This window comes from Amblyomma mixtum, chromosome 1, assembly GCF_055824585.1.
Source record: "Amblyomma mixtum isolate Tamu chromosome 1, ASM5582458v1, whole genome shotgun sequence".
Lineage (NCBI taxonomy): Eukaryota > Metazoa > Arthropoda > Arachnida > Ixodida > Ixodidae > Amblyomma > Amblyomma mixtum.
In genome coordinates this window covers 77,730,522-77,757,777 of record NC_143012.1, presented here as the reverse complement: position 1 = coordinate 77,757,777, position 27,256 = coordinate 77,730,522, and the positions used below count along the sequence as shown (strand labels likewise).

The following is a 27,256-nucleotide window of genomic DNA, read 5'->3' as shown; positions in this document are numbered from 1 at the left end:
TCAGGCCCACAAAGACGGTAAACTCGACCTCGTGGTCACGCAGGACAGCCTTCGTCTCTGTTTTGTCCCGTCTTTTCAAAAGCGTAATTATATGTTTGACCATAACCACCCCTCATTGGCTGCTGCATTACAGATGCCAGCGCCACTTTCTTCTTCAGTTACGGCCCTTTCGGTAGGCGGCTTTTTGTCGCCACGGCAACGGAAGAAACTCAATTTTTTAGTAACATAAATTCTGACACTCCCAATTTTCTTGCCAACAAGATATATTTTTCTGCATCAACTTGTTGTAGGTTTGTAAATTTAAAAAAATTCTAAAATCGTTGATGATAAGGGCGCGCCAATAACAACAGCGGACGAGTGCTGAAACACGAAGCACGCCAAACAAAATGGCGAACCGCACAGTCAAAGATGCACACTCTGTACGGGGCACAAACCCACAGTATTTGGTCGAGAAGATCATCAGGTCGCGCATTTACGACTCCCGCTACTGGAAGGAAGAATGCTTCGCCCTTACAGGTGCGTTTTTGTTGTCTTTGATGGCTGCCGCTTTTTTTCCGACTCTGCGTATCCCGTATTCGCAGCCGAACTGCTGGTGGACAAGGCGATGGAACTGCGCTTCATTGGCGGCGTGTACGGCGGGAACGTGAAACCGGCGCCGTTCCTCTGCCTGCTGCTGAAGATGCTACAGATCCAACCTGAGAAGGACATCGTGGTGGAGTTTATCCGTCAAGATGAGTTCAAGTAAGACGCGCGCGCGTCACCGGTGCGATTCACGCTGCGTGTGGCACGGAGTTCCTTTTTATCGCGTTACGAGGCGATCGCGCATCTCGTCTTTTTCGAGAATATACGGGTACATACACGTCATCAAGACCATGACTATCTGGACTGACTCGTTTTACATTGCGCGGACCTAAAAATCTCAGCTTAAAGATAGAAATTGGAAGGGACATTTAAGCTCCGCCTCAAGGGTATGACGCGATAGCAAATGGGTTAATTCCCATATATGCAGAATTGGCCGTTCTCTACTTAGCATTCATAGATCCCAGGGAGACCTCATACTACTTCTGGTGCAGTGGTTGAGCGGGTAAAGGAATATGCACACCTAACTTTTGAGTGTATGTTTTCTTGCTTCAAGTTGTTTGTAATGATGTGCAAGGCATTATTATACATGGATTACCACCTAGTGTTCTCCTACAACCGCGCTAAATACTTTATAATCGAATTTCTTTCTTGTGCTGTTTTGGTTTCAGTTGCAGCAGCCGAATGAGGACTGTGACGTCAGTGTGGTTACAGGTCATGTGAGGCATGAAAAAACTGCAATACAATCGCTGCCTCCACATTTTTTGTCATTCAGGCTCTTTAGTAGGCTGGCTTAAGCACAGTAGTGTATGAAAACAATGAGGCAGCTATTATATCGACGTTTTTCCGTGCCTCACACGACATAAAACTGCTCTTTGACGTCAAATACGATTATAAATTATTTAGCGGTCATAGGTGAATACCGCGTGGTGATTCATGCCTGGTTGTGTCTTCCGCATCTTCACCTATGGGGCAGAAACTTGGAGGCTGACAAAGAGGGTTCAGCTTAAGTTTAGGACAACGCAGCTAGCTATGGCAAGAAAAATGATAGGTGTGACGTTAAGAGATCGGAAGCGGGTGGAGTGGGTGAGAGAACAAACGCAGGTTAATGACATAGTTGCAAACAACAGGAAGAAATGGGCTTGGGCAGGCCTTATAATGCGAAGGCAAGATAACCACTGGTCTTTAAGGGTAAGGGAGTAGATTCCAAGAGAAGGCAAGCGTAGCAGGGGGCGGCAGAAAGTTAGGTGGGCGGATGAGATTAAGAAATTTGCGGGAATACGGTGGCTGCAACTGGCGAAGGACAGGGTTGATTGGTGAGAGATGGGAGAGGCCTTTGCCCTGCAGTGGGCGTAGTCAGGCTGATGATGATGATGATGACTCCTTTAGTGATGTGCCACTGCACTGCGATGGCAGGTGCTGCCACCGGTGGGAGTTGTGCGATCCAGGTTGACACCACAAGGTCGTATGACCTAGCTGGCCCGCCTACCTCCTAGGTTGCCTCACTGGGGATTTTTCACTCACGTTCAACAATGACGACACCGGATTTTCTGCGACACGAGCTTCCTAACATGTGAAAACTATCATTGTCTTCTCACCAGAAGTTTACAATGTTCAGGGGTGCATTACGAACCCTTTGCATGGCCCAGTAGGAAGCTTGGTGTTCGGTGCACTCAGCTTTCACGGACGGTGTCGCAGCAACACGGCCGCCTCCGGTACTGTTCGAGAGATGGTACCGGGTTGCAGTGCCCAGCAGCTATTCTTTCAGTTCAGTCCAGCAAAACAGAAAACATACAAGCCACCACATTTTCTGTTTTCTGCACAGCTCAGAACTGTGAGGTTTAAGGCTGTATGGACCTGTATACAGTCCTTCCAGACTCAAAGCTCAAGAAGGAATGGATAATCAAGCTTATTGAGAATCCTATGACCGAAGCTATCGCGGTTTGTGGTGCACATTTCAGCCCTAGTGATTACTTTTGGAGCGCAGCTGGGGACAGTAATTGTTATCGAAATAATTCGTGAACACGCCATGACGGAAACATTATTTGGCTCCGAACATTTCGTCGGACAAGTACTTTTTGAGCGGAGAAGAATGTCCATTTTCTGCGTAATTTGTTGTATGTATAATGCTTGCAGTCAGCTGTTGTCAGATACACACTGAATTTGGAGTGTGTAAAGAACTTTACACAGATGCGGAGCTACATCCACAGCCACTACCAACATCTGGTAGCATTTATGGCCTTGAAGAAGTGACTGTGGCTTCTCTTTCCAGCCATAGTTGCTTCGCTTATGAAGTGATTGCTGCTGAAAAATGCTTCCATCAGGCCTTGTTCACGATTTATGTCAGTCGGATTCATTGTCCACCAGGTGAGGCTCCTAAAGGAATCATCGTGTCCAAAACGTCCACTGCAGACTGTCTTTGCTACTCTGTACATGTACTTTGTTGTTATTTCCAGACCACAACTCTTGCCAACTCGAGTAGTGCTTCCCACCGGTAAAGTGTGTCACGTGGCTGTTGTCACAGGTACGTGCGTGCCCTGGGCGCCAACTACATGCGGCTAGTGGGCAGCTCCCTGGACTGCTACAAGTACCTGGAGCCCCTGTACAATGACTACCGCAAGCTGCGCCGCCAGAACCGCGATGGGGGTGAGTGATGTGCTTCTTGCCACACCAAAGTCCCGGTGCTCAAAGCCACTAAAGTTATTTTTTTCCCTCCAAACTCTACATCCCACCTTCAACCAATAGACCAAGGGATTGTGCACTTTGTCAAGTTGCAGTACAGAACAAGGCTGGCAGAACATCTGTTGTTTGACATGCATCAAGACCGTGCAACAGTGATTGACGTGACGTTTGCTGTTCAGGTGATTTCAGCCGTCTGAGATGGCCTGAGAAGTGAAGTTGAGGGGAACTGTTTCAGAAAAGCAGGCTTTAAATGTGGGGACATGATGGAAGAGGGGCCTTGTATGGATTTTGTGGAAAACTTCCTTGAAAATGAAACTTGGGTGAGCATCCAAGAGACTGCAGAGGTACTAGAATCTTTTGAGGAATTTGTATCTGCAGATGTGGACCTTGTGTGATCTGAAGAGCTTACGTACCATGCAATCCTTGTGCAAGTAAATGGTGTGTGTGCCACAAAGGATGAACCAGAGGGGGAGGAGGATGACGTCGAGGACGTTACAGGGGAAAAAGTGTCAGCATTTGAGGCTGACGAGCATCTGAAAGTGCTTCAAAGGCATTGTGAGCAACAGGACGGCCTGCAAAGCGAAGTGCTTTACCTCCAGAAGTTTGGAAGGAAGCTAATACACTACACTCACAAAAAGACAAACTACTATTAAAGACTTCTTTAATACATCCTGAACAATCTCCTGTTAATGTGCGTGAATGTGTTCAGACTCACTCGTATGCTGATGTGCAATAAACTTATCCAGTCCAACTCAGTGTTTTTAGAATTTTTGGTTACAAGAGACTTTGGTTATAAAAGATATCTTTCTCGGGTCCCTTCAGTGTCTCCTGTAACGAGGTTTTACTGTAGTGGGCTTGTGCAGCCGCTCGGAACCCTGGCTCCCTGTCAATTTTTCGTGCGACTACGGTACGCCGCAATTTCATGGCAACTGCACAGGAACAAATTCAAAAGAGACGGGAGGGATGGGGGTGAGGGAAGGCAGTCTTCTGCCCGTTTGAGAAATTGTCCACAAAAGCTACGATGAGCCCCCTGAAAAAAAGAAAAGTCTAAGAAATGCATGCTGCAAATGCAAAACCCTACCCCGCATCCTTAACTCTCCCCTCCGAGAGTGATTTGTGAATCCACCCCTGCAACTGTACGTGGGACCCTGAATGAAAACAGGTCCCTACTTGCTATCGCAGGAGCTCCCAGACTTCCCACCTACTGAAAACATTTAAATTAATGCAGGTTTGCTTAATTCTTTCTGTCACATGCATTGAACACTGCCCATTCGTTGTCGTGGTATAGCTGTGGTATGGTTTGTTAAAACAGCCCTGATATTAAAAGCTGCTGCCGTCTCTTTTATGATGCAGGCTACACGGTGGTGCACATGGACGAGTTCATAGACGAGCTCTTGCGTGAGGAGCGGGTGGCAGACATCATCCTGCCCCGGATACAGGTGAGGACGTGTTACTCAACTGCGGGGGTCTCTTCGGGCAGCTGCAAGGATGTGGCCGCAGAAAGTTAACCGGGAAAGCTATGTACAGGGTCAATCACACTTAGAGGGAACACGGCTCCGCATGGCCTTGTGCCTGCGAAGTGCCATTGCCTCTAACCCGTTCATGAATCAACGCAGAGTGGTGCACGAGAAGAGGGACCTCGACGTGGTGCTTCGTGTCGTCTGCCCCTTTGCAGTGCGGGTTTGCTACCGGCTTGGTCACAATGGAGCTCCGCGTGTGTGTAGCCACACGGAGCCGTGTTCCCTCTAAGTGTGATTGACCCTGTACATCGGACTGCTTGCTCGACTGCAGTGCAGCTTCTGACAAAATTTGTGCGACGTGGCTTGTTTGTTAGGTGATGCTACACCTGCGTGGACCATATTGTGAGAATGAGGGTGATATAAGTGTGCTTTGTCCAAAAGAACTGAGGTTCAGGCCAGAGTTAACTGCTCCGAAGGAAGGGAAGGCACTACATTGAGAGCAGAAGCATTTAATTGCACAGTAAGGTGTTAAAAAATTGGAGGCGACACTTAAACTCTGCCTTAAAGGTATGACACAATAGCGACTATATATGCAGGAGGTCATTCTCTACATTCATAGATCCCTGGGAGTCCTCATACGTCTCGTGGCGCTGTGGGTCAGCGGTTAAGCGATACGCCAGTATACCTGGCAATGGAAGGTGCTCCCTACGGTGGGACTTGCCACCCTTGCGTAACCCAGGTTGCTCTTCCCAAGAGACCGATCATTAATTTAACTGCCACCTGGTTGCTATGATGCTGCAATGTCACGTGACCAAAGTGGCCCACCTGACTCCTATAGGTTGGTCTCTGGGCACCACCTGTTAGAGCCACGCTCGTGATTTTTCACTCACAAGGCCGACGCCGGATTTTCCGGTGAACGGGGCCTTTAATGCTATCACGTTAAAATGCTGCTCCAATTCCCACACCTCTGTACAACCCGTAGCCTTCCATCAGCGCCCAGAAGGGGTTTAGTGTAGGTTTTGCGTACAGAGCAGTGACTGTACTACCCACTCCGTACAACCCGTAGCCTTCCATCAGCATGCAAAAGTGGTTTAGCGTCGCTAAGCTTTTGCGTACAAAGCAGTGACTGTACTACCCACATGTCCGCTGAACAGTGGGTGGTCGTGAGCCATGTGACCAACCAATGGGTTAAGTCACGTGACACAACAGGAAGGACGACACAGTTGAGCGTAGATGGCTGTTCACATGTTGCTACTAGCGGTGACGAGGGTGGACAGAGAAGTGACCACATCAGGCTCCTGCGACTCTCGTGCGTCTGCACCTGCGCAAGCGAATGACAGAACTCTGTTCAGGTCACAACCTGAGTAAACATATAAGGTGCGCACATTGTCCAGCTAAGCTGATTTTCTCCTTTGCAAATGCTAAGGACTTGGGAAAAAAAATTGCTGGGCACTTTGCTGCTTCTTGAGTGCATAGCCGTTTCTGCTTATTTTACGGTGAACGGTCATCGTTGTGGACAGAAGGTTGTCAGCAGAGGTGTCACGCTATTCTAGTCAGACCAGAAAAAAAACCTTTGCGCACATTGGGGATTCGAACCACCATCCTTCCGTTCCGTAGCCGAGCGTGCTAATGGCTACGCTACTCCCTGCCAACGCATACGTAGTTCTCCTTGTCTAGGGCTCTGAAGAGTGTTTGCAGAAAGGCGTCGGATCAGACCTCCCAAACGCCTTCCAGTGTCTCCAGCCCGCGTTTAAGATTCACAAACAATTGTGTACTTAATTAACATCTTAACCACACATCAGTGACACAAGCAGCAACACCGCGCTAAAAGGGAAACTGCAAAGGTTTTAGATATCAACGAGCTTAAGAGGGTCGAATGAGTGAAACTTGGAGGTAAAGCATGAGAAGTCTTTTTGGGCTAGCGCTTGAAATAGTGAAGCAGTCGGCGATTAAAATCCGGACGCCCTTCAAGCTTCTCCGCAGCGCACAACGCCAAGTGGGGGGCGCATAGTGACATCATCGAAGGTGTCGGTATACATTTCCAACGCGTGAACGCCTGCTTTGAAGGTAAAAAGCAGCGCTACCGAAGGCTAACCCTGCCGAGAGTTGTTTGGCAGCGTCTAACGAGTCAGGGCAGGGTGTGGCTGACGTCAGCGGTAATTTGAAATCATACCTTCCATGACGTCACGCTGAACTTTCCTGCACCCCTCCAGTGCATTGAGCAAAAGCGCAGAATTCAATCGTTGATTACGTCACTATTTCAAATGCCAGTGCAAAAATACTTGGCATGCTTTACGTACAGCCTATATAGATTTGAATCCTTGAATATTGCAAAATTCTCAAAAAAGTGCTGCAGTTGCCCTTTAAGGCTTTCACCTCACCGCACTTTAGGTCAACAAAGTGCCCCCCTGAATTTTTTTCCGCTCGTGACGTCTGGCTGAAATGATGCTCCAGTGTGCCTCTGGGAGTGCTCCAGTAGGGAGGCAAAGCTAGATCAGGAAGCATGTAAAATAAAAGTAAAGCCTCGATAATTCAAACTTGAATAATTTGAAATCCTGGATAATTGGAAGAATTTCTGCGGTCCCTTAATCACTAATGTAAATTTGTAAGTTGGAAGTGGTGGACTGCACCTGCCCAATTAATTTAACAAGGTGAGTGGATGAGAGAGCTGGTGACGGTATTCCATAACTACTGCGTGATGAACCGAACATAGAAGAAAAAAAAGAGGGGAAAAAAACGCTGTGTTTTTGTTGTGTCCCTGTGTGTTCCTTTCTTCTGTGTCCCATTCGTCGTGCTGTAGTTATGGAACAACAGTTAATTAAGAAATCTTGGGTGCTACGCGGGAATGCCCAATCACAATTTTTCTGCAAATGGATGAAGTAAAACGATGCTGATACTCGACATGCGAAGCGTCCCACCCCCAATCCTCGTTGCACAAAAACAGATCATGATACAGCTTGCACACTATCGAAGTCGGGTTACCTCAGTGCGCGTGAATTTGCTGAGCCGAATGTTGTGCCTTTTCCGTGCCTGTAGCAAAAATAGTCAAAAGAACATTCAGAAGAGCATTATCTACACGAACTCGTTGAGTGTAACCAAAGTACTGCATGCCAGAACTGTAAGAGAACCTTTAAGGGGGTACACTGGTCTTCTTGACCAAAAAATTTATTTTCAAAAAATGACATTTGTGGAATCCACAGCTATTATCTTCCAACTGTACCAATTTTTTTCCTTCAAGAAACCGACATTTTGACCATAATATTAAATTCAGATCATCGTGTGGGCTGAATTTGTGCAGGAGAAGACAATTTAATGGCATGAAAATTTTGGACACCTAGCTGCCTTAGTATATGTCGATATCTCAACATCTAGGACAGATAGAGATGTCATATTGTTTGCTAAGGGAAGCTGAAGGCTCAGTGTGTGCAATAATAGGAGCAGATATTTTCAATCGCACTTCAGAAATTTATAATTTCGCAAGGTTTATCACTGCATTACATTCAGACCCTGAACATTGATATTCCAAGTGCTGTAAAATTACTAACAAGGGTTAAAATGGAAAAATGGTTTTGATTATTGCGCTCATTGCTCACCATGCTATGTAGCCATGGATTAAAAATGATTTTTTATTGAGCATTTTTTTCTGCACTGAGGTACCAATGAATGACTAATTAAAATTATCTTGTGAACCAACTAATTTATGAGAAAGGTAATTTCAGTGTTGTAATCAGTATAAAACTAAAAATAAGGAAAATAGGTCTAAGACCAGTGTCCCCGCTTAAACACACTGTTGCTCGGGTTAATAGTAGGAATTAGTGGGATCACTAGTGCTTTAGGTTCGCAATTTAGGATGTGCCAAATTTGCAGAAACGGCAAGTGCTCGAGGAGAACGGGGAGCTGGAGCCCCGGTTGAGTGCCCTCGAGGACGACCTCGACGATGTGGACTCGGCTGAGGAGGACATTGAAGAGATCCCAAAGGTGAGCAGTTGTCCTTTGTCACGGTATGCGTGCTTGCCTGGTTATTCCTGTTGAAGACCTTCGACATGCCCAGTTAGTGTCCCCGACATGAAATACAGTCGCCGGCCGTTTTTTCGGACTCGGCAGGACCCGGAAAAGTGTCTGAATAACCGAGCAGTCCGAAAAATTTGTGAACTTCATAGAAATAAACTTCCTGCCGAAAACCAGCTTTAAAAGTCGTGAGCCTCGCCGCTCCCCACATTTTGCATGCAGTCGATAATGTTAGGCTGTATCTGAGCCACAGTCCACGCCGCCTCATGTCATGATACCTGAAAGCGCGACGCGGCCACAGGTCATGCTGCGAACTGATGCTCACAAGGACCGAGAGAGGCAACCCTAGGGATGACGCGAGCAGAAGTAAGCACCTCCAAGCAATTTCCCCCCCATTTGCCAAGGCATCATGGTGGACACTGCTGCTGTCCATTTCAATATCATCGTGCACTCTTTGCAGGCCATCTCAGTGGTATAGTAAAGCATGCCATAATTTCAGGTGGCAACAGTGAAGTACAAATATAGTGAAACTTGAGTGTAATGAACCTTACTGTACAGAATGCAGGCATCATTAGGTGAAGATCTGGGAGTGTGCCATACCGCATGCATACGCATATCAGCTTTGTCATGTGCTTGTGTACGCCCACGAAGTGCTCTCGGAGTCGAGGCCTCAGTGATCGTCATCATCTGTCGAGAGTCCTGTGTTGGAGACATCTTTCTCTAAAAACTCTGCTTTGGTTTCGTCGAGCTCGTTCAATGTCTCACAGTTCTTCAAAGCTTGACCGAAGAGGTCTTCGGGAATGCTAGTCCAAATGTCCGTGATCCAACTGCACACCGTGGATCTCCCTACCTCATCCAGTCCATGTAACGGTGCTTGACACGGTGCTGATGCTTTCGGTAGTTGCGAGTTTTTTCCTTTCAACAGCGGACGAGTACTGCTTTTGCAGTCCTGACATCGTGCAAGGTGCAACCATCCTGCTTCCGAAAGCATAGACGCCATGAAGGCAGCATGGAGAAATGATGTCAAAACCAAAACCATCGAAACAATCAACCAACGCTGTCACCGCTTGGTAGCGTCCCTTCTTGCTGGAAGCGTGATGGTGATAGTGCCTGGTAATATTGAGACCGGAACTCTGAATATATTCTGAAAATTGTTTGGATCCGCATGTAATACAAGGCGGAAATTTGAAATGCTATAATGTGGAAAAAAAAAACTTCGCAATATACATTGGTATTTACCGTACATACATAAGAGCACCCGTGGAGGATGCAGTGACAGGAAAACGTGCAAAAGCAGGTCTCTGATTGCGGCCGTACAGTTGATGCTGATGTTAATTTGGCCAGGATCCAAGGTCTTTTGTGCTAGAGCAGATTGAAATGAATCATTATTGCATATGGATCAGTGACCAGGTGAACATGGGTAGAGATTGAGGGTAGCCGTTCGCTTCTTGTACTCATTTTCCACGCCACATTCCTGTCGTGCAGTGAAGCCAACCAAAGTAATGCCTAGCAGCAGCTCACACTTCTCTGTCAGAGGCGTTGCAGAAGCCAGCTGTACCTTAATTTTATGCAATAGCGTGAGGCTCCTGTGCTGCAGAAAATCCAGTGCCGGTGTGAGCGAAACCTCCTATGTAATTGGTCAAAAAGGTGGCTGTATCAGACATGGAGTGGCAGATTTGCGCTTGTCTACCGAGCCAGAGTTTCCGAACCTGGCTTTGGTGGCAGCCCTTCGATGGAGGTGAAACTTAAAAGGCGCCCGTGTGCAGTGCGATGTCGGTGCATGTTAAAGATCCCCATGGGTGGTCGAAATTGTGCGGAGGCCTCCACTACAGCACCTCTTTCTTCTTTCACTCTCTCCTTCCTCCCTTCCCTCATGGCACGGTTCAGGTGTCCGCCGAGATTTTAGGCAGATACTGCGCCATTTATTTTCTTCAAAAAGCAATTTTCATTTTAGATTTGAAAAATGATTGAGACATCAGAAAACTGGTGATGAGAAGTTCACAACATGATTCAGACGTCATTAGGACATGTATGTAAATTAAATAAATTGCTCTGCAAACAAAAATGGAGTAATTAGTCGGGAATCGAACTGCAGACCCTTGGGTTGCAAGTCAGACACGCTACTACTAGGCCACTCAGGCACAGTCAGCAGTAAAGCAAAAAAGTTGAGCTAGTTGGTGTGTTATATTTGTAGATAAAGCACGAAATGTGGTACTGTACAAAAATTTTAGTCAGCTTTGCTTGGCAATGGGCCCCATTACAACGTTTTTGTAATAGCAGGCTAGCATATATTCAATTAAGTGCAATAGTTTGGTGTTCTTTACCATGTGCATGCGTCAAGCTTTTTGCCTTCTTTAATCGGTGGCCACGTTCCCGTTCTTGTCATGCAGGCTCCTAGTGACCCAAAGAAGGATGCGCAGCGGCATCGCTCATCGCAGTCGCAGCACACATCCGCCAGCAGCAAGAGCACAAGTCGCTCGACGCACACCCGGGGCGAGCACCGCGAGAAGGCACCGCCCAAGGAGCACCGCGAGTTCCGGGAACCGCGTGACTTCCGGGACTCAAGGGACTTCCGGGAGTTGCGGGAAATCAGGGACTGTAGGGAGTTCAGGGGAGAAGGGCGGGAAATCAGGGACTCTAGGGAGTTCAGGGGAGAGGGACGGGACTTTAGGGAGCCTAGGGACAAGGATTACCGGGATCACCGAGAAAAAGAGTATAGGGACCACAGGGAGAAAGACTATCGGGACAAGGATTACCGCGACAAGGACTACAGAGAAAAGGACAAGGACTACCGGGAGAAGGACAAGGACTATCGAGAGAAGGACAAAGACTATAGAGACAAGGACTACCGCGAAAAAGACAGCCGGGACCACCACAGCCGGCGGCATCGAGACCAAGGCGAAAAACGAAAGTCAAACAAGTGAACTGAAGTGTGACGGGAGTAAAGTGTGTTTGTGCTGTTCAAGGTTGTTTCATTCTGCATGTGTGCTATTAGAGTGGTGACATCAAAGCGGGTTGATTACTGTTTATCGTGTTCCATTCATGATTCTTATGCATGCTGTTGTAAGCAGAGTGAAAGAAAAAGTTGAAACTTGGATGAGATTAGCCCAGTTTTCCTCGCTTTATAAACCACTTCTTTTTCTGAAAGGCTTATACATTTGTCTTCCCTTTGATGTGAAGGCTTTGCCATTTTCCTTTTAGTTTTCCGCTCATTACTGTCTTCAAAACTGGGCCCGTGTCGCCACCTTGAACAATGTGTATTAAGTTTTCATTGTTCATGATCTGCTGGCATGCGTACAGTAATTCATTCACTCAGGCAGGCCCCTATTTACCCAGTGTCATTTTTGTCAAAATTAGTGCACAACCATTTACACACCCTTTAATATCTTCAAATTTTTGTTTATGTGCCATGCCACAGCTATCTCCTTTTTTTTTTTTTGTCTGAGCTCCCGTTCACTGTCTTGCTATCTCTTTACATGAGCAGTGTCAAGAAAGCCGCTGTACATCATATTCGGCATCTGTCTAAAAATAGCACATGCGGCAAATTGCGAGCATATAGAACTATTCTTGCCGCTTCTTATTCTATATTGCTGGAATGCCACATGTTCTGAGCTTTTGCTACTGTTCTGCCTTGATTCCAGCAACTGTTTGTTCTGGAGTATAGGAGTATAGACACCTGATTTTGGTGGCATGTTTTATTCTCTGCAATGGTGCAAAAGGCACTGCTATGCATGAATCACCATGTGTTATTCGCCTCGGACCACTAAATAAGTCATAATCGGAATTTTTTATCATGCTGTTTCGGTTTCAGCTTTAACAGCTAAACGATGGCTATAACGTCAAAGTGTCGATGTACATCATATGAGGCATGGAAAAACATAGATATTGTTACAAAGAAGACTAAGCTGGCAGTGGCACGGGACGGAGCGCTCGTGCTAGGCCAGCGGCCATTAAATCGTCTCTTATCCATCGTTCATCACACGTCATTCTTCGGCTGGCCGCCATGTAACAGTATAATTGCTGTTTCTTCATTTTAATTCACTGCAGTGCTGAAGGCAGCCCTCTTCAAGAGCTGGAAAGGCAACGAATTTAGAAGCACCTATTACACTGCAGTGTTTTCATGCCTCACATGACCTGTAACCACATTTGACGTCACAGTCATCGGGGAGTAGCATGCCAGGCCCATAACCAGGCAGACCTCTTCATTATTCATTGAAGTCTCTCTCTCACAGTCATTGGTTCGCTGTTGAAAGTGAAACCGAACCAGCATGAGAAAGAAATTTTGTTGTAAATTATTTAGCGTTCGTATGAGAATACCACATGGTAATCCATCAATAATAATGTCTTATGCATCGTTACAAACAAGAAAAACACGCACCCAGACGTTAGGTGTCTATACTTAAGTTTCATCACATTCTCACCTATGCCGATAGCCGTGTTGAAGGAACTAAACTTTTTGATAGGCTGGCTCAGCAACACTTTTTGTCAGTTTTGAACACCCTGAGTCGTAACACATTACTCCTTTCTCGCCCCTCTCTTGGTATATACAGTTCGATAGATGAGCTGTTCACTGATTAAGATAGTCATGTCAAGAAAATTAAGCAAAGAAGGGAAGGGGAATGAGGGGCTCGTTATAAATATGAGAGAAGCCAACAGCCACAGAAACCAAGGGGCACAGGGGATTTTTTTTAAATTAATTTATTTATTTTGTGCTGTTGTTCGGTTTAGAATATTACTGAGTATGCTATCGCTTAGAGCTAATTGATTAGAAAAGCAGAAGAAAAAACAACCACATGCCGCCGGTGGGATCCGAACCCACAACCTCCGGGGTCGTGGGTTCGGATCCCACCGGCGGCATGTGGTTGTTTTTTCTTCTGCTTTTCTAATCAATTAGCTCTAAGCGATAGCATACTCAGTAATATTCTAAACCGAACAACAGCACAAAATAAATAAATTAATTAAAAAAATCCCCTGTGCCCTTTGGTTTCTGTGGCTGTTGGCTTCTCTCATGTCAAGAAAATGTAAGTTTGAGTAAAGCAGAAACTTTAAACTCGAATTAAAAGCAAGTGCAGAAAATGCAAACTACCATTAGATCAGGGCGCTGTCACTGCTGTCTTGCCACTGACCCTTAAATGTATGCGTATTCTGTAGCAAGTAACCAGTTCTATATCTGAGAGGATGTTGAGTTTGCATAGAACCAGAAAACTAGAGCTTCCAGATAACTCAGCCTTGCAGTTTCTGTACGCTACTGTCATAATGTAAAGCACAGATACTGGATGTACCAAGCCAGGGGTTAAAATGCAGTGATGGGTTACAACTCGAGCTTCTGAAAAATATAACAGTGATTTGGGTATCACTTGCGAACCGTAAAGGAAACATGCCACCATGAATTGGTTGGCAGAATGGCTAAGGAGGCAATGAAAGTTACAGCAAGTAGTTATGGGAAAAATTAACAGGCAGAACCACAGATCAACTTTAGCAGGAGGTCAAGAGCAGGTGACATGCTGGTAGGACACAAGTGGCAAGAACAGGTCTTCTATGGTATTTTCGCAATCTGCTGCATAGGCTAGAGAAGACAGCTGCCTGATAGGACATGCAGGGGGGCTTCTTGGTACTGCTGTAGTTGAAAAGGTTGAAGCTTAAACCTGACTTCCACACAGGCTAGCAGAAGTGGATGAAAGCCCAATTAGGAGATATGAAAAGGGAAACAAGCATGTCCACTGAGTAGCGTAATTGAATACATAGTTGCAAAAGTAGAACTCAGTGCAATAGGGACAGGACACAACACCTGTTCCCTTGTCCATTCTTTGTCCTGGCCCTTGTGCACTAAGATTTTTCCTCTCCAAGAAAATATTTTACTAAATGGGGAAGAAAGTAGGAATATATCAAATACGCTTGGAGCCTAATTGAAAGTTCCATAGCACTAAAAGTCAGCTAAGCAAGTCCCATATAGTAGTCTAGGTTCTTCTGAAGAGGGGACTAATTATAGCTTTAGACCGCGTTGCAGGATGTCTTGTCATCTATACCAAACAGGTTGGAGTGACCCAGAACATGAAAGAGACACGCAGTATGAATATGCAATGTCAGCCGACTTCACAATGTTCATAATTATGTTACTGGTTAATCATGTTGCAAGTGTGGTCAGAAAAGAAAAACTGTCAATTTAAAAGTGAACAGGGGTATTTTTTCTTTCGATGTGCCAAAAATATGGTTAAACAGTGTGGGCTTAAACAGGAAAGCACAAAGGGAAGCAAGGATTGTGCCCACTCTACACCTAGCTTACCAAATGTCAGGAGCCCAGCCTGTCGAGCGACTTTTGGAAAACTTCGGACAGCTTGCGCACACGCGGCAGCATCACCGAAGCCAGGAGAATAAGCATCATCATCAGCAGCAGCCGGACTACACCCACTGCAGGGCAAAGGCCTCTCCCATGTCTCTCCAGTCCACCCACGTAACCTTCTGCCACCCCCTGCTACGCTTGCCTTCTCTTGGAATCCACTCCATTACACTTAAGGACCAGTGGTTATCTTGCCTTCGCATTACATGCCCTGCCCAAGCCCACTTCTTCCTCTTGATTTCGACTAGGATGTCATTAATCCGCATTTCGCGTTTGTTCTCTCACCCACTCCGCCCGCTTCCGATCTCTCAACGTTACACCTATCATTTTTCGTTCCATAGCTCACTGTGTTGTCCTGATCAAGAGAATTAGCAACATACCAAAATACCAAAAGCTGACCTTGAATCCGATCAGTTTGCTGCTGGAAATTTCAACACTGATGAAACAAAAGGTCGACAAATGGCTCATGCAGCTGTATTGGCACATAATTTCTTCAGCTACTTGATTTATCCTCTCAGCAATAGCAGCAGACCTGCAGGCAGTATACAAAATGCTCACTTAAGCTTCAGGAACTAGGCACGTATATGAACAAACAACGGATAAATTAGCCCAGAGCAGTCACATAAAAATGAGCTCCTTAACCACACTGTGGCAGCATTGTTACTACCATGTTTTCCTCTCACCTTCTGCAAATAAGTCATCAACATTAAATGGCTTGGGTTCTTGGTTTGCTCTTGCATGTGCTTTATGCATATGGTGGCATTAACAACTATGCACAATCTGCCGCAATGAATGTGCATAAAAATAGCCCAAGGCCTTGCGTTTCTGGCCAACTTTGGCAGGTATAACAAACCAAAATGTTGGGCCAAGCAAACAACAAAATGTGTGAAACATATTTTAGCAAACAGCCTGAATCTGTACTAGAAAGCAGACCACGAGGTCCTCTGAAAATATTGAACAGCCCGTGCCCAAAAAGATATGTCGAAGCAGGGACAACACCGCCTGTGCACGGTACAATGTACGGTATAACAATATATACAATATGTTGGTATATATAGTATATACAATATACGGTGCAATGGTACGGCACGGTTTAGTGAAAATTCAATGAGCCCTGCCTGCCAAGGGGCCACTCCCTTACATCGTCAGACAGCCAGTACACATACAGAGCAGCACCACGAAGTAGAGTATATATACCTCAGTGCTGGAGCTTTCAGTCATAATGAAACAAAAGCTTGACAAGCCCATGCAGCAGTAATGTACCTTGTTTATCAAGATTCCCTCAGCTCCTGTATTTTTCAACTGGGTTCATAACCAACTGCAGACCTAAGGCAAAAAATAAAGCTTTTATGAGCTTTAGCAACAATAGGCATATAAAAGGGCTAACAGCAGATGAAATAGCGCTCACGGCAGTCCTGCACAAATAAACTGAAATCAGCTAATTCGCACAGTATTCTCCCATATTTTAGCATGACCTGCCACAAACAAAAGCCAGCAACATTATGTTGCATGAGTTCTTGCGGACACGTCGAGCGCGCGGCGTCTGCCAACTGCTCAAGGTCAGTCTCTGTGCCTGCTCGGAGCACCGCCACAGCGAAATCGCAAGTTCGTGGCCAATGTAGCTTTCGCTACAAAAGATGACTCCAGGTTCATGTGACCTGGGAAACAGCGGGCAGTGGATATGCAAAATCGAGGGCTGAAAGTTGATGCCTATATCTTCTTTTTCATTTCTTCTTGTCACTTGGCGGAAAAGAGCTACTGGGCCCGATGCCCACCCTGCCTAGTAGTATGAGTCGTTAGAAGCCTGCGGTGATCTTAACTAAAACAGCTAACATGAATCATTTGAAATATGTCTTCTCCCATATCTTATACTGATGAGTCAATGTATCCGGCATTCATGGACGTCTTCATGGCGAAGATTTTTGGCGAAGAAACACTGAGCGTCCTCTTTTGCTATGCTAGTTTCCGACAGTTCGTTGCAATCTTGTCTAAGTTTGACACACAAAGAGCCAGCTAGTGATCCAAGGCTGCCTCAGGGCCGGCAGCTTTGATCTTCATCGATGTCGCCGCTGAGCTATATCTCCAAAGTTCTTATCACACTGCTGCCTGGTGCCTGGAGCGTGGAAAAGCTTTGAGTTCGAATGCAAACGGCTATCCGTACGCCCTGTGACGGCGTTTGACGAAATGTTAAGCGCCATATTCTCTTAATCCTCCCCCCCCCCCCCCCCCCGCCCCACTGATTCTTGCCTGATGCGCATTCCAAGCCGTAATAAACTTCATTATATTCAATTTATGTCCGTTATGTTCCAATTAGCCATTTTTGATGGAGGAACAAATGAAAACATAGTCTAAATTTTTTTCTAGTTCTCATAACTCGGAACAAACAGTGCAAAACAAAACATAAACAGCTGCATAAGCAGCTAACCAAACGAAGCACATATCTTGAGACACGTTTCTTTCACCATTATTTTTAGTGTTTTGCCAAAAATAGCCAGAATGCCAAACCGTCTCAAAATCAGCCAGGAAAAAATTTCAGTACCCAAATCTAGCCCCAGTCCAGTTTATATTCAACCCAACGTTTTTTGGGACACATTCGATCGGAGTGATTAAAATGCTTCCCAGAAGTCGGCAGCAGGGAGCGTCCATCACTTTCCCTTTGTTAACACCTGGGGAAGCCATTAACGTTCGCGGAGGGGACTGTTTCTGGAATCCTATTCACCCAACCAGGACTTCCGTCAACTCTGATCTCGCATTGCTTTCTGCTGCAGCTGCTTAAACCCTGCAAACGTAGTCTCGCTAGCATGGCCGCTTCTTTTTTCCCGCGTCCATTTATTGCAAGGACCTGCCATCTTCGTCGCGTTTTCTTTTCAGGTGCGCCAGTCCTTGTATCGTACCGCCACCGCTCGTGTCCAGCCACGACGAAGAGCCTTCGCGCAAGCGCAGAACGATAGTTGAAAAGGGTTCATGAAAGTCCGTTCTGTTTTCAACCATTTTCGCCGTTTCAAGCGGTCAGAGGGTAGTTAAATTTGCCATAATTACACACTTTTTATATTTCATTGCCTTTTTGAACACAGTTTACGAGTCTCGAGTGCAATGCTCGAGTCTTCTCCACGCGTTATAGGGGCTCGATTCCCTGCAGTTAATCTTCGCTCAGAAGGCCGTGAACAAACACCGGGTTAGGGTGGCTTGGCCTAGCACAGACGTGCGCTGCTATCCACAATATGCACGTGCAGGAACGGTGCTTCTACGCTCTGAAGACTAATACGTCTTCATGGGAGTAAAAAGTGGGGTAAACTGTCTTCTAGCTAACCATGCACTCCCGATTATAGAAAGGAGTGCGCTAGAAGATAGCTTACCCCCTTTAACTCCTTTCTTTCAAGAGTCTACCTGGGGTTAAAATACACATTCGGACCGGCGTAAGATAGTTTCAAAGTTTAGTACAGCATCCAGTAGCGTTCGTGCATGTGGTGAGCACGACGTCGATGATTCAATCGCGGCCATGTACTGAGATAACCGAGACGGCCGCACTACTGTACCCCCAGAAGCCGAAATTATTATGTGAAGCCTTCCCCTGTCTAAGACCTGTATTGGGGCTCGAAAGACTGCTTTGACAGGGAAAAGTTAGTCTTTTAAACTGTTATTGACTTACTGCATATTAGTAGCATCAGTGCAAACCTGCGCAAATTTGTTCGAATTATTCTCCTTATTCAATGCAAATATGAACCTTCAATTATTTTTTATTTGTTCGAGCCGTCTACTTAAGCCCTATGTTCCGAGGCACGTCAAGCTTCTAACACAAGGTGACCTAAGCTCTCTTCGCATTTTTTTTCTTTTTTAAGAATTTTAATTTGTATCTAATGAAGACGCGAAAAAATGGGGACCTGACCTTGTTGTGACCTCGAAAACAGCACCGTGGACATGGAAATCGAGGGTTCAAAGTTGATGCCTAAATCTTCTCGCGGGTCTTTTTTTGTTTGTTTGTTAGCTAGTGGGCGGGAGAGTTCGGTCGGGTATGACAACTCTGCCTAGTAGTGTGCTTCGTCTTATATAAAGCAGCTAACATGAATAATCTTAGATATGCCTTCTCCCCTATCTCATACTGATGAATCAGTGTTTCCGGCCTTCATTGGAAGCGTCGACGTGTTTCTTCCTCGGCAAGCACTGAAATCTCACTTTTTTTAGGTTAGTTTCCGATAGTTCGTTGCAATCTTGTCTAACTTTGACACACAAAGAGCCAGTGATCCAAGGCTGCCCCAGTGCCGACAGCTTTGATCTTCATGTCATGGCGCTGGTGAGCTATATCTCCAAAGCTCTGATCACACTGCTGCCTCGTGCTTGGAATGTGGGAAAAGCTTTGAGTTCGAATGCGAACAGCTATTTTAGCCGTCGTTGTGACGGCCCTTGACGAAAAGTTAAGCGCCATTTCCTTTAATGTTCTGCCCTACCCCCCCCCCCCCCCCCCCTCGCTTCTTTGCCGATATGTATTACCAGTCGAAGCAACCCGCATGAATTTCAAACCAGTCCCTCTCCAAGAGTGTATGTAGATAACATAATTCCTTTTTGCTTGCCTTCATAACAGTGGAACAATACAAGCGGAAATTACAAAAACGTGGGCGCAGTTTATCTTAGGACATTTCTTTTCCCAAATACCTTTTTCTTCGCCGAATATGACGAACAAGCCCTTTTATTGCAACATCCCCCCACCCCGTGCTTTATCAGTTTTGTATTAATCAAAACAGACAGTTTATACAGTTTTCAGCGCGCGGGTACTGAGCAGAGGTCCTGCGATGCCTTCCTGTTTTCCAGGCATTTTGGCTTCACTTTGCCTCTTCTACCCTAGAAAGCGAACTTCCCCTGTTCGTTTTTTTTTTTCAGCTGCTTTAAACTGGAAACGAGAACAAGAACAGCGCCTGTGAGACCGTCAAAAGCAGAAAAACAAAATGACATAAAATTAGTAGGATGGGGAGGCGATCATGGTGAGCCGGTCTGCGACGCCTTGCACCGCTTACGTTTCGCACTTGGGATTTTCGGAGTTGCTTGCTTGCTTTGGCTAAGCACATGTAGTGTGATACAATGCGGAGTGTGACACAAGATAGCTTACTCCATTTCCACTATTTTCTTTCAAGAGTCTACCTGGGGTTAAAAGCCGCAACCGGGCCGGCGAAAGATAGCTTCAAATTTTAGTACAACATCCAGTAGCGTTCGTGCATATGGTGAGCACTCGATGGTTCAATCGCGGCCATCTACCGAGATAACCGAGACGGCCCCATTACTGTACCCCCATCAGCCGAAATTATAATGTGAAGCCTTCCCCTGTCTAAGTCGTGTATTGGGGCTCGAAATATTGCTTTGATACGGAAAAGTTAGTCTGTTAAACTATTATTGACTCACTGCATATTAGTAGCATCAGTGCAAACCTGCGCAAATTTGTCCGAATTATTCGCCCTATTCAATGCAAATATGAAACTTCAATTCATACTGGTGAACAGCGCAAAAAAGGCGGGACAACAACAAGACAAGCGCTGACTATCAACTGGGTTTATTGAAGGACGGAAGGGTATATATACAAAAACATAACACAAAGAAGTAAGAAGATAGTGTGAAAAGGGCCGTGAAAATCAAAACTTATGTCACATGTGAAGTGATGTAAGCCAATTCCCTGTTAAGTGCCACGGAAGGACTGCTGATGCATTCGACACCTTGCCTGTGGATGTGATGCGCTTCCATTATTTCGCGCGTGAGTTTATCTTTATGGCGGAACAGAACTTCGGTTTTTTTGTACTCCGGTGCGCACTTGCACTTTTTGCAGCGGAACTTTGTGCGCGGAAGCCCGCCGTCCTGTTCCGATTTCCAATTGCTCCCTTTCATGATGGCATTTGCACTTTTGACAATGAGCGGCAACGTGGCTAAGAGGGTCACTTTTTCTTGTGTTTTCATGCTCCATGAGCCTTTTGTTTACGCATCTGCCGGTCTGCCCGACGTAAACAGCACCGCAAGAGAAGGGAATTTTGTACACCACGTTTTCTGCACAGGGTACAGAGGGTGAAACATGGCGTACCTGGCAGCCTTCCTTCTTCTCTTCCTTAGCCTGTGCAACCTGCTTGCACATGGAGCTCAGTTTGTGGGGAGCAGAAAACACAACATCGACATCATACCTGCCGGCAACCTTCTTGGAACAGGACGGCGGGCTTCCGCGCACAAAGTTCCGCTGCAAAAAGTGCAAGTGCGCACCGGAGTACAAAAAAACCGAAGTTCTGTCCCGCCATAAAGATAAACTCACGCGCGAAATAATGGAAGCGCATCACATCCACAGGCAAGGTGTCGAATGCATCAGCAGTCCTTCCGTGGCACTTCACATGTGACATAAGTTTTGATTTTCACGGCCCTTTTCACACTATCTTCTTACTTCTTTGTGTTATGTTTTTGTATATATACCCTTCCGTCCTTCAATAAACCCAGTTGATAGTCAGCGCTTGTCTTGTTGTTGTCCCGCCTTTTTTGCGCTGTTCACCAGTATGAATGCATACCAACTTGCCCAGATCTCGGCCTTACGAAACTTCAATTATTTTTTATTTGTTCGAGCCGTCTACTTAAGCCCCAAGTTTCGAGGCACGCCAAGCTTCTAAAACAGGGTGACCTAAGCTCTCTTGGCATTTTTTGTTCTTTTTTAAGAATTTTAATTTGTATCTAATGGGAAAAAAATGGGGACCTGACCTTGCTGTGATTTGGAAAACAGCACCGTGGATATGCAAATGGCGAGTTGAAAGTTGATGTCTATATCTTTTTCGCGGTTCTTTTTTTTTGTTAGCTAGAGGGCGGGAGAGTCCGGCCGAGTATGAAGAACACCCTGCCTAATAGTGTGCTTCGTCATAAGCTTGCAGTGATTTTAACTAAAACAGCTGACATGAATAATCTTAGATATATCTTCTCCGGTATCTTATACTGATGAATAAGCGCTTCCGGCCTTCATTGGAAGTGCGGATGTGTTTCTTCCTTGGCAAGCACTGAGTTTCCACTTTATTTTAGGTTACTTTCCAATAGTTCTTTGCAATCTTGTCTAAGTTTGACACACAAAGAGCCAACGATCCAAGGCTGCCCCAGGGCCAACAGCTTTGATATTCATGTCATATCGCTGCTGAGCTGTATCTGCAAAGCTCTTATCACACTGCTGCCTCGTGTTTGGAATGTGGAAAAATCTAAGTTCGAATGCGAACAGCTATTTTTCGGGTGTTGTGACGGCCCTTGACGAAAAGATAAGCGCCATTTCCCTTAACCCCCCCCCCCCGCCCCGCCGCTTCTTTGCCGATATATATTACCAGTCAAAGTAACCGGCATGATCTTCAAACTAGTCCCTTTTCAAGAGTGTATGTAGATAACATAATTCATTTTTGCTTGCCTTCAATAACAGTGGAACGATAGAAGCGGAAATTACAAAAACATGGGCGCAGTTCATCTTCGGACATTTCTTTTCCCAAATGCCCTTTTCTGCCCCGAATATCAACCACAAGTTTTTTTATCGCAACATCTAGCCCCCCCCCCCCCCCCTACCACCTGTGTTTTATCATTTTTGTATTAACGAAAACAGGTAATTTACACAGCTTTCCGCGTGCGGGTACTGACCAGAGGCCTTGTGATGACTTCATGTTTTCCAGGTATTTTGCCTTCACTTTGTTTGCCACTTCTATCCTAGAAAGCGAACTTCTCCTGTTCGTTTATTTTTTTTTTCAGTGGCTTCAAACTGGAAACGAGAACAAGAACAGTGCCTGTGAGACCGTCAAAAGCAGAAAGACAAAATGACAAAGATTAGTAGGAGGGGGTGGTGATGATGGTCAGCCAGACTGCGACGCCTGCCTTCGTCCTCAGCCGCTTTCTCTTCACGCTTCCCTACCTGAAACTCCAGGCCGGGGAAATCTCCACCCTGGATGCCATGATTCAAACAGCATTTAAGACAGCACTACACCTACCCCTAAATACCTCAACCGAATAACTCCTCCAACTAGGCCTGCACAATACCGATAGGGGAGCTTATCGAGGTCCACCCACAGGCACAATACGTACACGTCTCGCGAAAACCACCACCGGCAGACACATCCTACACACCCTTGGTATACGCCTACCAGTTACCGATCCCACACAGCTCCAGGTTCCCAGCCACATTCATCACGAATTATTTGTTAAACCTCTTCCCAAAAACATGCATCCCACCTACCACATCCCCGCCGCAGAGCTCGCGCACGGGCACTCCACAAACACTATGGCACGGAACCGTATGCCGTTTGTGTGGATGCCGCATGCACGGGCGAGGACGCGGTTGTAGCCACTACGAACCCCTCCCTCCAACCTATTTCCATCCTTCACATAACCCCTACTGCCACTTCGGAGGAGGCCGAAGAGGCCGCCATTGCCCTGGCCATCACACGCACGGAGGCCCAATATATTCTATCCGACTCTAAAACTGCCATACTAAATTTTGCTCGCGGGAGAGTTCACGTCCCTGCATTTCGCATACTGGACTCCCTCGCCGCGCACCCGCCCCGCCATATGGAGCTGATATGGGTGTCTGCCCACTCCGGGAATCCCGGAAACGAGGCCGCCAACGCTTTAGCCCGAGGTTCTCTCAACCGGGCACCGGCGGCCTCCGACCTGGGGTTCTCGCGGGAGCGCATGCACTCATTCAGTGAAATGACGCAGGCCTGCAAAGCCGAGCGTCGGCTCTACCCTCCACCCCATCCCTCCCTTGACCATTATCATCAGACACTTTGGAGGCGGCTTCAAACACGCACCTTACCCTGCCCTTATATACGCTCGCGCTATCACCAAGTCCACACAAACCCCTCCTGTACCCTCTGCCACCACCCCAAAGCCACTCTAGACCATATCCTTTTCCTCTGCCTGGCGGATCCTCCATCGCGGGACCTGGAGCACCTTACCAGGCTTGGGAGACCCTACTGCGTTCTGAGGACCCGGCCAAGCAAGCCATCGCCACCGGCCGGGCCACCAGCGTCATGAGCCTCCGGGACATGAACTTTTGAGTGCAGTGGGGCCGTGCGGGGGCCCACGGACCTGTGTGTCCCAAACTCCCCAGTTGTAAATAAAGTTTTCACCACCACCACCCACCGCTTAGGTTTCGGACTTGGGATTTTCAGAGTTGCCTGCTTGCTTTGGCAACCCCATGCACGTAGTGCGATACAGTGTGGGGTGTTACCTGCATAGCAAGCATGTGTGTGGTATGAGGTTTAAGAGACTGACATGGAATGAATTAAATGTTTGGGAACGAACATACTCCGCTTCCAAGGCGGGTTGGGTGCAGGGGAGAATCTAATGGAAGCCAACAGCCACCGAAACCACGGAGCATAGGGGATTTAATTTTACCTGGAGGCGCTCATCAATGAGAGATGAATAGGGCAATTATATTTACTGATAACTGATTAGCGACCAAAAGAAAAATAACCACATGCCGCCACTGGGACCCTAACCCACGACCTCTAAATTTCGCATGGGTTTACAATCTATATAACGCAAGTCAATACAAAGCATGTAGACAATGGATGTTTTTCCAGTATTGTCGTATAAATGGTATGCACTGGCACGCAGTCGCACCGCGGCGCTGCGGTGCGCCGCCGCCTCGGTAGCAAGCACATGAAGACTCCCTACCGCCGCCGACCGCCATGATTGAGGTGCACGTAGCTGACGAACCCCCGCTCCGCAAGCATGCTTTCTTCGTGTGTCGCATTCAGACTGCCGTTTGGAATCCGCATGCATCGGAGATTCGGCCGCTAAGTCGCCGAGCGCAAGAGCCGCACGATTTCAGCATAAACAGGCAAAAACTAATATAATATTCAACCAGGAGGTAGGAAAGAAACAAAGTGGAGAACATTCTTACACTCCCTTTTTGCGATGCACGCTGCACAGATAAAAACTTTTTGACTATAATTTTGCATCGGTTATGAAGAACTTCAACTTCTTTCTTTCTATCGCACAGTTGGCATAAGTCACATAAGCCCATTGTCACAGAGTAATATACGCACAACAGCCACCGCATGAATAACATCTGTCCCCTTCCTATCTTTGATCTGAGCTTTCCTATAGTTCTGACTAAAATTGCTTACATTTGGCGTTTGAGTGCGCTTAGTTCCCGAGTAACCTCACCGAGGCGCATGGAAACCAAGCGAGCTCTGAGCTGACAAAAATACGGCGGCATATATTTCTATTTCACAGTTAATGCTGTGGATAAAGGTAACACGGCTGGCGGCACCTCTCAGAAGATCACTGTTTCGCACTCTTGATTTGGAAGAGAGCACCATCTAAAAAAGAAGTAGTTGTATCGATATCGAAAATTTTTGACATTTTGCTTAAGCTAAAATTCTCTATTTCTCTCTCCAGCTCATACTTCGCCCTAGGTCGGGTCGCCAAAGCCCCCTCAAATCATTTATGTGAAAATTCCTTTGGATTTTTATGATGGGCTCATTTTGCCGGCGGTTGTTAACAGTGAAACTAAAGCGTTACAATGCTGACACCAACCAGTCTGCAATAAGGCATGGCGTGGCATAGCCAGAATATAGAAAAATTGGAACTCAAACATAGGCAAGCATGCAACCAAGCCAAGCCAGTCAGTAGCCATAATATAGTGTACGCTGTGGTTGCGAAATTGCCGACACAGCACCTATTGGAAAGTGACAGGAACATTTTTTTATTTTCATTTTAAACTCCAAACACAACCAACCCAACACATCATGTGACAAAGCAGAAAGTGAAGCATATCTCATATGCAAATGTTGACACCCTTCAGTAAAATTAATACTCGTACATTTAAGAGGCGGGAAAGCTTCGCTTAGAAGGCCGCAGCAAACGCCAGGCGTAACATGGGCTTGATCTGCTAATCACAATGTGCGCGTGCAGGGTCGGTGCAGGGGTTAGAAGACGCATGCGGGCCACCGTAAGATGGCTTCGATGTTTAGCGCAATGTTAATAGCGTTCATGCGTGTGGTGAGCACGAGGTGGCGGGTTCGATCCCGGCCATGTATAGTGATAACCGAGACAGCCGCACTCGGTACACCAGGCAGCCAAAATTAATGCTGAGCCTTCCACTGTATATCACGTATATCGTATATATGCCCGAAGGATTGCTTTAGAATAGAAAACTCCGTCTGTTGACTTACTGCATATTAATAGCATCAGCGCAGGCCTGAGCAAATTTATCTCAATTGTTCTCACCAATCAATGCTAAACTTAAATGAAATTATTTTCCTGATTTGCTTGAGGCATCTACCTAAGTTCCCACGCACATATCATACTGCTAGCACAAAGTGACCTAAGCTCTTTTAGCATTTTTTTTCTTTCAACAATTTCAACTTGAAACTAATAGAAATCACTGAAAAACGGATGACGTGCCCTTGCTCATCAGAAAAACAGCGGACCATGGGTACCCAAATCGTGGCATCAAGGTTGATATGTATATCTTCCCGCGTTTCTTTTTTTTTTTGCTGACGGGAATGTTCAGCTGAGTCTGAAGCACAGCCTGGATTGTAGTATGAGTTGTCTTAAGTTTGTGGTGATCTTAACTAAAACAGCAAACATGGGTGTTAAACACTTCTCCCATATCTTATACAGATGAATCAGTGCCTCCGGCCTGCGTTGCACTCTTGGAGGCAGGGATGTTTTTTTTTTCTCGGCAAGCACTGAGCCTCCTCTTTTGTTATGTTGGTTTCCGTTGCAATCTTGTCTAAGTTTGACACACAAGGCCTCGGCTTTGACCTTCAAAGATACCGCCGCTGAGCTATATCTCCAAAATTCTTATCACACTGCTGCCTGCTGTCTGGAGTGTGGAAAAATTTTTGAAGTCGAAGGCAAACGGCTATTTTTTGGGCCTTGTGACGGCCCTTAACGAAAAATTAAGCGTCATTTCCCTTAAACCCTGGACCCCACTAATTTTTCGCGATGCATATTTCTAGTCAAAGTAACCCGCATAGTGGTTTAACCGGTTCCTTTTCAAGAGTGTATACACAGGTCATACTATTCGTTTTTGCTTGCCTCAAATAAAAGTGGAATAGAAGTAAAACTGACAATAACATGGGGGCCGTTAATTTTATGACATTTATTTCCCGAGATACCTTTTTTCCCCGGAATTCGAACCAAAATTTCACCTAGTCTAAGGTACCCCCCCCCCCCCCCCCCACATACACACACACAC

General features: G+C 46.2%; 1 protein-coding gene across 1 annotated transcript; it reads left to right on the top strand.

Annotated features, from left to right (window-relative positions):
• Positions 1-356: 356 nt before the first annotated feature.
• Positions 357-11,694, top strand: Prp38 (pre-mRNA processing factor 38). Its single transcript, XM_089552749.1, has 6 exons — positions 357-516; positions 582-741; positions 3,104-3,225; positions 4,615-4,700; positions 8,589-8,699; positions 11,120-11,694. Exons 1-6 carry the CDS (start codon positions 387-389, stop codon positions 11,651-11,653), a joined length of 1,143 nt encoding a protein of 380 aa, XP_089408875.1. The 5' UTR covers positions 357-386; the 3' UTR covers positions 11,654-11,694.
• The last annotated feature ends 15,562 nt before the right edge of the window (positions 11,695-27,256 follow it).